Here is a 12,186-nt window from a genome sequence, read left to right on the forward strand (position 1 = left end):
GCAATAGTGGTTGTGGAGAGCCGGAGAGGCACACACCCCCCAGAGCACTGAGTCCAGCGCCGGGAGACCCAAAGCCCCAGGCGCCCAAAGGGACCCCAAGAGCGAAGGCACCAAGGAGGGGCCAGCCCCGGAAATCAGACCCCCACCAAGGGAGGAGGAGAGACAGCCCCGAAGAAGCCCCCCAGCCACCGCCATGCCGGCGCCCCATTCCTAAGCTTTAGGTCTTTATTATGACCCCACCGTGGTCATAATTATCCTACGTTACGTAAAAAAAAACAAAAAAAACTGTAGATTGATGTATTACAAAAAAAATAACGATTTTGCAATATTCATGTTTTAACACAATAGTAAGGAATTCAGTTGTATTTACATCTAACTAAAACATCCCAACATATTAAAAAAAAAATTGTGGTTAATTGTAAAAATATACTTACATTTTAAGATTATTAGGACACACTAACATCACAAGTGAATGCACAAAACTGAACACTAGGGTCCAAAACCAGTACAAGTGAGAGAAATGGGACTGGGCCTTAATGTCTCTGTCACTGTGTAGTTTAACAATAATCATGATCAGCTGTTCCTTGTTTAGTCTCCAACCTACAGCCACCTCCCTTATTATCTTCACAACAACTGATAGATATCTATGTCCTCATTGAGGTTGAGATCCTTTCTCACCGCTTGTTTTTCATTGTGCTTGTATTTTGGTTGCAAGTTACTGTTTTTTTCCTTACCTCCTGGACAGGTATGATTCATCACACATGAAGGCATTGTTTAAATAATTGAATAGTGTTAAATTACCCTCTCAAGTAATACACTTTGGTTACAGAGCTGGGCTGACTATTTGTGGATGGAGATTGTTAAAGGTGTTAGATTTATTTTTTTTTATAACTGAAAATCTAACAAACTGATCAAACTCCACCCACACCAAAGAACCTCCCCTTAACTGCAGCACCCAAGCTGAACATTTTGATGAAACTAAATCACGTCTTGACGTCTTTATTATATTATGCAGGGAGTTTTACAGATTATATGGGCACTGCAATATAAGTAGAACAGGAATGGGAAAACAGAAAAAAAAAGGAGAAAAGATGAAAGAAAGAGGAGATAAAAGGGAGATAATGATAAAACATTTTCAGACTGCTACATCACCTGCAAAGAGATGTAAAAAGAACAGAACAACCAACGGATATAGTGTAAGAGATACAATAAAGTAACACCTAGACACTATTTAATAATTTGCTATTTTTAAGCCTCTTGTTTTAGGTCTGCATAACCACATTTTAATACTTGATGTTTACCCTGATCTATCTATCTAATCTATAATCTTTTTTTGTGAGAAGTGTTTCTTCTGCCTGAGTTTATCTTGCTATTGTTTTATGATTTGAACTATTTTCATTTTAGATTTTAAAATACCTGTATTTGCACATTTTGTTCTATTTTTGTCTTTGTGAAAGCATTTTATATACTACATCATTAGTTATCGGTATTTCAGTGATCTCTTTACCAAATACTTTTACTCAGATAAACATAAAGGTAATGTCAGTTTTTACCTTAGTACATTTTCTTGGGTACTTTACCCACCCCTGGAAATAAACTAACAGTTAAGAGATTCCTATTGTTCTTATGGACACATTTCTTTGCAAAATGATTACAAAGGTGGTTTTGATATACTTTCTTTCTGCCATGTGACATTTTCTGTTCAGATTCCTGGAGCAGCGATGGACAGGGTCAGCCTCCTGTGGCGTCTGAGGCGTCGAGCTCGCCGTGGAGCCGTTTGCATGACCTTATTCTGCATTTCCATGGCTTTACTTTATGCACTGTGTGCTGAAAACAGCGTGCCCGTCACAGACGCCATCTTTGGTGTGAGGGCACGTACCAGGGCCCAGCCTCGTACACACTCTGTCATCAAGGTTTGTTGCTCCTCCTTTATACTCCCTTATGTTAACGTTGCAGTTTTTAACTTAAAAGTACAAAACTACTTCTAATTACATACTTTTTGTTGATACACAAGTGGGTTGAAGCAGGTTTAAATTGATTTATCTCATATTAAGAAAGTTAAAAAATTATCCATTGGACTTTTTTTTCAAGTTTGAAAAGGTTTCGATTCCCATCCAGGAAGCTTTTTCAATTAAAAATATCAGAAATAGCTACTCTATAAAGCCTCGAACTTAACTTTTTCTGACATTTTTAATTAAAAAATGCTTCCTGGATGGGAAGCGAAACCTCTTCAAACCTGGAAAAAAAGTCCAGTGGATTATTTTTTTACTTTTTTGGAATGACTATGACCTGGATGACTGAGAATCTTCCCCAGCAAACCCATATTAAGGTTTGTAAACAGGTCTGTCAGAATCCCTTTGAAAAAGAAAAACATTTCTTTTAGTTACCTGTGCCACATTGAAAAGATGAATCAGGCATTTTGTATGTTTCTTAGAATTTTAAAATGATCTACAATAAAAATTAAACCTGCCACCTTAACCAAAGATGCCAAGAAAAAAAATCAAGCTTGTCCCTCATAAAATTGGAAATCATTTAATTTTTTAAGATTTATGACCACTGAAATAATGTTAACAGAAAGAAATCTAAGAATGACCAAGGTCATTTGATATACATTTTAAAGATGCCGTTATGATCCTGCTTTGTGTTCAGTCAGGTAACCTTGGATTAAATTAAAATGGAGGATGAGTAAAGGGTTCATAATTCGTGACGGGTGCGTGTTCAGCATAAAGAGCAAGCTGACAACACCCCACTACTCGAGGAAGTAGAAAACACAGCCGTTTAGAACTTTATCAAAGCCTCCTCATACAGTTCGAGAGCGACACTAATTGCTTTCCTGGAGTTTTTCCACAATATGTTGATAGTGGTGATAATTATGAACTAAATCACAGGATGTCTGTAGATGTTGAGATTTTCAAAACTTCAGCAGTATGAGCCGCTGCTCACTCGCCATATTTTCTACACGGTTACAAATTTTCTTAGGTTCTCCATGCGGACAGAATTTTTACTCCATCTTTTACAAGATGGTATTTAGGTCAAGTTTCACATCACGTGACTTGTGTGATGCAAAAATGCTTCCATTGCAGTTTTGCAAAATGTAATAATTTCAACAAAATGGAAATCCTACCCCACTGACCCAGAGTGAGAGGCCGTTTAAAGGCTCAGCAAACCTTTGCTGGTGTTTTTGATTAATTAGCTGATTAGGGTGTGACGCTATGAATTTCTAATAATAATTAACACAAGGTTCTAATTTAACAAATCACTTTTTTCAAGTTTAAGCTATAATTATCAAAATTTTTAGAAACATGGGCTTAGATGTATATTCCGTGTGTTATGATTATAAAATGAGTTTCATTTTCTGAGATGATGTGCAAAAAATATTGCACTTTCCCACAGTCCTCTATTAAATTTTTTTTTAGATGAATTTATACCACCTGTGTAAAGTTAATATGTGAAATCTATCCTCATTGCTGGGACTTCCCTCAGGTGGTGAGAGGCGGAGCGAAAACCCCAAATGTGGTCCCTCAGAAGCATCCAAATGACCCTCACCGCCCGATCCCTGTGCTGTCAAACCACACCAATGAAGACTTGGAATCTCCTCCAAAACGAACAAGCGCAAAAGAATCCTCTGGCTTTTTCGCCCGCTTGTTGCCACGGCCTTTAACACGAGTGCTGGCGGGCCTATTCAGCGGACGGCGTAAAGGGGAGCTAAGCGGCAAGTCAGGGGATGCAGAGTTCTTCGGACCTAAAGGACTATTAGGAGAAGTGTGGAATGAGGAGATGTCCAGCAGCATGCTTGGAGGCAGGCTGCAGAAGGTGGTGCAAAACTATCAGGTGAGTTAACTGCTGCTTTAACCCTCACCAGATGAACTTGATTACATATGCTTGCTTATTACATATATTGTAATTTTTGTCAGGCAATGAATAAATATGGTGTCAAGGTGTCTGGTCCTGGTGGTACCTCCAAGCGGACAAAGCTGAGTGGCCATGAGCTGCTCTGTCAGCTAAAAGAGAAGGTACAACTTTCCACTTTGACTCCAGACTTTCAGCCTTTCTCTGCAATGGCCTGGGCTTCCCTGCTGCTGCCACCACAACAGCTGTCCTCCGACCTCGGCCCGTACAAGAGCTGCGCCGTGGTGTCGTCTGCAGGGTCACTTCGCAACTCTGGACTGGGCAAAGAGATTGGTGAGAAATTTCACTGTGGTTGCAAAATTAAAATGTGTAACCTTTTCTATCAAAGATGTCAAAACTATCAAAACTACATTTTGACATCTTCTGTTTGAGTTAGTCCTTTATGTATTACAGACAAACCTAATCTTCAAAGAAAACAAGAAGTGATAAATTGTGTGAGCAAAAAAAAAAAAACCAAAACATTTAGTGCAATAAGTGGGAATGTTGCAGGGGATCTACAAAATTGCATGTGTAAAATTTAAGATATGCAAAGGTGTTTGGTTCTTCTCCAGGACTGGGATAGATCTTAAACTCTAGTCATAAAATCTAGTAAAAGATGGAAGCAATGAGAAATTTATGGTAGATTAGGTCTAAACGGCTTGATTTACCTCGCTCAGCTTCTTTTTAGGTAGGTTTAACCAAAAATATTGCAAAAAGAGGTAGACCTATTATGGAACCTGTAAAAAATATTGAGGGGGTAAACATTCTTTTGCTACAAGTCAAGAGATACGTCTCAACATATTTATGTGAGATAAGAATGTCTCTGTATCATCTGTCATAAAAATGACTAATTTGTAGCCTTCTTGCAAGAGTGTTTGAGCAACTTTCAAATGTGAACTGAGGTTGCTGTAATTGTTGCTTTGAGTTTGTATCTTTTTGTATTTTTTTTCCTTGCTGGCCACATTTACCTGCAGGTGGTTGGGTTAAATGAAGTCTCTAAATTGCCCTTAGATGGGGAGTGTGTGCGCATGGTTGTCTGTTGTTTGTGTCTTTGTTGCCCTGTGATATACTGGAGGCCTGTCCAGGGTGTACTCTATCCTAGAGATCGGCTAGAGATGGGGACCAGCCCCACTGTGACCTTGATGAATAAGCGAAAGATGTATGGTTCCATCACACTAACATTTTTTTAAATGCTGAAGCAGTTTATCCTTCTTTCGACTCTTGAAAGGCCACAAAACTTCAGCCAAATATCTGTGGATTATTCTTAAAAGCTCCATCTGTACAAGGAACAGTAGACCAAGTAGAGGTCAAGTTAGAATTATGCTAGAAACTTGATGGCAATAGTGCAACTTGCTAAATGTCATTTGAGGTTCATAGGTATGTTGGAGCCTGTAATAAAATGTTTGACCTTGTGGGCATTAGATCGTATCCTCAATAATTTTGAAAGATCTTGGCAGTTGTTTTTATATCTATATCAAATAATTATTAAAGCCACATTTTTAATTACCCTTTTAATTACCCTTTTTAATATAAACAAAGAACATTTTGAACCTAGCTAAAAACTACCTGGTAGAAAGTAAGATATGATTTAAAAGAATTTTAAAGGATAAATGCCTTAAAAATGTAAGGATTTTAATATTTGTCAAAAGGTTTTTATATTTTTTAAAGAGCAATCAATCAGATCATCAATCATGAAATGCATCTGTGAAATGTGCAGCAGCTGGGTATTTTTAAGTGGTTTAGTTAGATAAATCTAACACACTAAAAAAGCTTAGTGAGGACTATGAGTTGATTTGTGTGTGGTTCTTTATTTGGACAGAAAATAAGTGTTACATCGTTAATTCCTTATCTTTCCTTCCTCTGAAAACTGTCTGTTTGATCAACCTACAGACTCTCATGATGCTGTGATACGCTTCAACGCTGCTCCCACCAGTGGCTTCGAGAAAGATGTCGGCTCCAAAACAACCATCCGTCTCATTAACTCACAGGTGAACTTATAAATGTAGAACAGTTTATAGGCACTGGGAGTTGGAGAAAATGTGATGGTTTGTTTCTTAGTTACATTCAGTTATAGGAAATCTGTGGTTGAACTTGTGGATTTTTACTTTAAAAACTAGTCATTCAGAACTTACATGAAATCTGGTCACAATATTCTTATGACATTTAGTCTAAGCTACTAATGAAGCACATATAACCCAACCTGGTAAACCTATCATAACCTGACAACAGAACATAAACAAGGAGGTAAACTTTACTTACATTGCCATGCTGTCCCGTCTTGGGCTGCACCCTTGTTGATGGTTTAGCTTTTGACTCTCAGATTAAATGCATAACAGGCAGAAATGTCATTGCTTGTGAATTTCATAGGTACCACCCACCAACATTTTCGTCTAGTCTTTGTCTTAACAACGAATGTTTGTGCACGTCCCATGTTTTAGTAATCCGGGAGCCTTTTTTTTTTTTGTGACGGTCTCCTTATCGTCATGAAAAGGTTTTGTCAATGAATTTTTTTCATCATCTTCATTGTTGATGAAAACGGCACCGGCTGAATGGTGATAATTATTAGTGTAGATCATGTTTTTTCTTTTCTTTTTTATACAAGGTCAATGTTTTCAGAATAGCAGACTCTAATTTTTAGAGTTGTTCCTGATATACACTTGTTTATGTATTCTTTCTTAGCTTCACTACCCTTGTTCTAGGTAGCTTTCAGCTTAAAGTATCCTTTACTACAGCTCCGCATTCACCATGATTTTACAAATGATCAACACATTTAAGGAAATATAGTAAGATTTGGTATTTTTCCTATTTCTAAATTCACTCAATGGCAGTCGCTATGGTGACGTGGTTTAAGTCTACGACTGTACAGTCGGGGACTGGGCTTTGAATCCCAGTTGCATCAGGAAGGGCACACAGCGTGAACATTTTGGCAAGTCTTTTGTGGCAACCGCTGAATATGTGTCATTCATTGAATCTGCTGCTGCAAGATGGACTAAGAGCAAAGAATTGGCTCATAATGCCGCTAAAAGTGACTTTTTATTTAGATGGGTGAAATAAATGAGCAGAGAATCAAAGGGGAAAAATAACCGAATAACAGAATTGATTAAAAATGTATCCAAAAGTCAAAGATATGAGATGGTAATTTTAAGTTTTACTGCTGCATTACTTTTAACAGATTTGAATTTAATTAAAAATGTCCTCCACTCTTCATTGATAAATAATTCTCACCAGGCTCCAGTTCCCCTATCCTCTTTCACAACTGATTAATCCCTTTTTCTCAGGTAAATTCCCCAGAAGCACTTTCCTTGGACAATCATTCCACCATCTTCAGAGCTAAATTTAGCTAAAGCATCTTTTGACGAGTATTTTACCTGAGTAGAAAAAAAAATCATATTACTAATTAGATTTAAATAAGTCATCAGAGTTGTCATATCTGTTAGCAGAATGATTGACGAGCCACCAGCGAAGTGATGAGCTGATCTGCATAGAGAATTAATTTATTAGCTGGAATGGTGTAGAGAGAGAAGGTAATAATAATTATACAACAATAATAATCTACCCTACTTATTAGGAGGGAAAGATGACTATTCATAAATCACTTTAGTGTTGTCTGCTCCACTGCAATACTGAGGGGACAGACTCAGGGGTAGATGCTTGGAACATGCTTCTGTTTTGATGTCAGTTTGTTCCGGCCTTTCTCAAATCTCATTTATGGGGGCTGGGAATATCAGAGGTTCTTTTCATTACAATAGTGACTGCTAGTAATGTGAAGTGAATACATAAACTTGCAGAGGGGAGGGGGGGTTACAAGAAAACCTAAAATTTATGAGACTAGCTGTGTTAATAAAGTGCATTATTAAACCAAATACAGTTCGATCAATAATAAATTCTACATTTAAAAAATGTTTACTATTCCATCTTTTTCCTCTGCTTTTTAAATGTATAATTTTTAAATATGCAAGCAGCCACATATAAAAAAAAAAAACTCACTCTGATTACATTTTGTTAAGAAAGTCACTGTTTTAGACAAAAAACTGGATACTTGTACTTGAAAAAGATGTGAAAAAATGTGCTGGAACCCTTGCTCAGCCGCAGGGATTAGGACTTGAGGATATCGGTGTCCAGAAGACCCGTTCCCTCTGGGGAAGGCAGCTGCTGGACGGCAGCAGGTGGGTGAGTGCATCCATAAGCACTGAAGTAAAGATATTTGGAAAAGGGGTTTTGTAACAAGGCCAATATTGTCCACTAGTGTGAAATTAAACAAAGTGTACGCGAATGAACACTGACAATAGAATAGTCCAAAGTTATTCTCCTTGACACATCCTCTTTCTGATTTACTAGAACATCTGGACAGAAATATGATAGTACACTGGGATATCAGGATGCACCATTCAGTTATCCAGGATTTAGAGTCTTTGTTTGGGTATTAAGTTGATTAAAACTAAGAATTCCCACAATTTACAGACAATAAATCACCTGTTTGAATGTACATTCATACACTTGTGTTTTTATTAAAACTCTTACAAATACATAGATATACTGTGATGCCTAAATGATGCGGCTGTAATTTCAACATATTTCCTAAAGGATTAATTTTAAACTACTAAATAAATCTAATAACTTTCTCAAAATGTTTGTCTTCTGTGTTAGAAAAAAATGCAAGAGAGTGGGCTTCTTTGCAATTCTATTGAAAAACCACGCTATTAAGAGAGAGTTAAAAAATTTTCTTTACAGCTGAGGAAACGCCGCCTTCTTATGATCTTACACTACTTTGGGGGGTGGATTTAGATTGAAGTTAGATTCATAAAGTGGTTTTAAGATCACACAATTTACATTTTGTAGGCTTGCACATTTGAAAATATTTCTGTACACAAATTTGTTTATTAAAGTTTATTGTCATTCTGATGTTTAACCAGATGAAAACACATTTACCAACTCTAGAATGGGTTTTTGTGTCACAATATGGAGCGATGGTGTATAATCCAACCTTTTAGGGTCAGAGAAAAAGAGATTCATGCCAAACAGAAGTGTCGGCTTTGGCAATAGTGGCTCTTTAAAGAAATTTAGTTGGATTTGCAAACAAATGCAAAAACCTTTTTTTTAAGCTGTAAAACATTTTTAACTGTACATACACAAGGACTGAACAGAAAAGGTTTTAAAGATGGAAAAGAGGCTATTCAAATGTTTGCCCAAATCCCCCTTGCAAATAAAATCTCAACCTCAAATATGCTTTTCTTTTGGTTAAATGAAGGAAATGAGTGGCGGCTGTTACATAAACTACCTTTTAGACTTAAAGTATGCTTTAACTCATAAAAGCGGACTGGTTGCTATAGCAACCTTCATAGATGTACTCCATATCCCTGATCAAAAGTAAAAGCACAAAATGTGACATTAAAACAGCAGAAGTGATATGTAATTGGCTTATAAAACTGCAGGATTTCTTTGTTTAGATATGACATGGTACAGAGAAGGGAGCCATATAGCTGAGCATTGTCTTCATGTTGCGAGTGTTAAACTGCAAAGACGAGCTGCCCTAGTATTTTTAGATCCTGTCACATTTGCACAAAAATACCAAAGGCTCAAAGCTTTCTTCAATCAAAGTTGTGCGCTTTCATTTAGTCCATACAAAACATTCAGGTTTTGGCAAAAATGTAAATATAGTTTACAAAGGGAAGTGTTTGGCATCCTCTGTTTTTATATGCTAAAAGAATTGAAGTAAGCCTCTTTCTGATATTGTTTTCATATGCTAAAATAATTGAAGTAAGCCTCTTTCTGATATTATTTTTCTTCAAAGATTTGACAGGAGTGACAAGACATGTTTTAATCATTCTGACTGATGAAAGATTGTACATGAGCAAGGTTGTGAAAATTAGCCCCATGGAAAGAGCCTTAGGTTTTCCCAGACTGGGTTTTGTTGTAGATTTGATCGAATTTAATACGCTACATTTTTTTGTTTTATTAGGTATTTTAATTGTTTCATTATAAACACCAGGGAGGGCTTAGCCCTATAACCCATTCATACCAGCAGTTCCTGATTCATAGTAATTTTTATATTCTGATCCCATACGAGTTCACCATCTCCCCCTAGTGGTGTGGAAGACTTGCATTACATGGTGCTAGTTTCATGCACCCCTGAGCCAGAATAGGAATCTGAAAATCTGAATGGAAGGCATGTTCTTAATTGCAAATGTGAAAAGACTAAGGGCTCCGTTGAGGGGGTTAGGTGTGTCATTTTTAGTGTGAGATATAAACTGATAATTCTAGCTCAACTCTGTCTTGTAAATTGCTTGTTTGCATTTTTAGCCTTTAAGTATGTCAATAAAATGTTTGTCTTTTAGGTGATGGCGAATGAGGACTTGCGCTTCCTTTCCAGTTCTTTGTACAGCTCAGGTGTTCTGGTGGCCTGGGACCCCTCCCCCTTTTCCTCTGACCTCAGCCAGGTACCCTTTTTAGGTTTCTGGGTTTTTTTTAACCATTATTAAAAACTTTCCTGCAGTTGTAGGCCACATTATTATTATTATTATTATTATTTCCTGGCACATTTCTCCAAAAATGCTGTTAATCCCTCCTGCAGTGGTACAACCACACAGACTACCCCATATTCAGCCAGTACCAGCGATACAGAAGGCTTCACCCACAGCAGCCTTTCTACATCCTGCATCCTCGCTTTGAATGGCAGCTGTGGCAGAGGATTCAGGACAACATGGCTGAACCCATACAGAAAAACCCGCCCTCCTCTGGCTTGCTTGGTATGAGAACCACCAGCTGTCTCAAATTTCCTGTTTATATTTTGTCAACTCGGGTCCCAATGTGGTTTGACAAAAATAGGTTCCTCTTCACAAATAAAAGCATAGTGTGGGAAACAGATAATCTAATAAAAACTTAAACTAGGAGTGAACTTTGTGGGCTGGTCTTCAGGAAAAAGATTGAGATTTCTGAAATTGTGAAGTTTATTCCAGATACTGGCTTTGCTTCTGATCCGTACGAAGGTGAATCTGAAAGTGTTACTGTTTATGGGATACAATAATAAGTTGTTTTCTGTTTTTACCAAAATGTTCATAGCCTTTAAGCTATGGCAAATGACAAGCAAACTTAAGTGCATTTATTGATGCACTACAAAAGCCTGGGACAGTACGATCCAGAGTCCTTTAAACACTAGTTGCAGGCATTTACAAGACCGCTATCTAACAAAGATTTAAACCTTAACTTGTTTCTATCAGAATACCTAATTCCTTCTAAGTGACCCATAATGTAGAGCAGTGGTTTCCAACCTTTTTTTAACATGAGTATCCTTTTAGCTAGTTTACCATACCATGTGTACGCACCCTCTCAGTCAATCAATGAGGTGTTGATGATCCTCCAAAAGAAGAATTTACAAGAACTAATTGTTTGAAATGAAAATAATTTTATTTATTCCCCTTCTAGCAAATATTATTCCTGTATTTTAATATTCTCAACTTAAACAGTATTATAGGTCCCATATAAACGCATTTAAACTCAATATATCAGGAAATTAACACTGAACAGTAGTAATAATCAGATATATTATCTGTTTTACTTTGGTTTCATCATACAGTTGAGCTTGCTTGTGTTTGATGAGCTCTGATGGACTCGGTGTGGAAACAGCTGTTATCAAGCTTCTCTCCACATCCAGTCTGTTCCTCTGCTTGGTTTTGCGCCGTGTCAAAGCTAAGAAGGTTACCTCACCATGTTAAGTAGAACCAAAATGTAAAGATTCAAGCAGTGAGATATTCCTTCTCTACAATACACCAAAATTTAAAATGATAAATCCATCAGATACCTTTGTGGCACTCTACGGGAAGGTTGTTGCTATTTTCACTCACAATAAATAGTCTTTCCCACTTTACTGAAAATGCTGAGGGAAATTAGTGCAGAGCTTTTAGTGAATCTTTTAACTTTTCTCATTCGATTTGGGGATGTGTGACTCCTTCCCCTCCCTAATAGGTTGAGCTCATTAGGTGTGACAAACGCATCAGGGAGCAAAGCCAGGCATACCAGGCGTTCTCAAACACCTCAGCAAGAGGATGCCAATGTTACTACAAAAACAAGTGTTTTTCCACGTGACAGCCAGCGAACGCCAGTGTGAAGCAACAGCTGTTCACGCTTCGTGTAATTTTATGACGATTTCAAATGGTAGGCATGCACAATATTATCATACTATCAGTATTTTCAATATTAGCTTGAAAGCTAAATATTAGACATCATCTATTCCAGCGGTCCCCAACCACCGTACCGGTCCGCGGGTCATTTGATACCGGGCAACAAAGAAAAAAGTGTGTG

The 12,186-nt window shown here is 37.4% G+C and overlaps 1 protein-coding gene across 2 annotated transcripts in view; it reads left to right on the forward strand.

Annotated features, from left to right (window-relative positions):
- LOC107090303 (beta-galactoside alpha-2,6-sialyltransferase 1-like) overlaps positions 1 to 12,186 on the forward strand; it is a 42,542-nt gene that overhangs the window by 25,473 nt on the left and 4,883 nt on the right. For both annotated transcript variants that reach the window (XM_015383612.1, XM_015383613.1), the window contains 6 exons: positions 1,707 to 1,913; positions 3,484 to 3,831; positions 3,915 to 4,182; positions 5,779 to 5,876; positions 10,224 to 10,325; positions 10,460 to 10,634. In XM_015383612.1, the coding sequence (XP_015239098.1) occupies positions 1,707 to 1,913; positions 3,484 to 3,831; positions 3,915 to 4,182; positions 5,779 to 5,876; positions 10,224 to 10,325; positions 10,460 to 10,634 (1,198 nt within the window). The remainder of the gene's footprint in view (positions 1 to 1,706; positions 1,914 to 3,483; positions 3,832 to 3,914; positions 4,183 to 5,778; positions 5,877 to 10,223; positions 10,326 to 10,459; positions 10,635 to 12,186) is intronic.

This window comes from Cyprinodon variegatus, unplaced genomic scaffold, assembly GCF_000732505.1.
Source record: "Cyprinodon variegatus isolate N-32 unplaced genomic scaffold, C_variegatus-1.0 Scaffold288, whole genome shotgun sequence".
In the NCBI taxonomy this organism is placed as follows: Eukaryota; Metazoa; Chordata; class Actinopteri; order Cyprinodontiformes; family Cyprinodontidae; genus Cyprinodon; species Cyprinodon variegatus.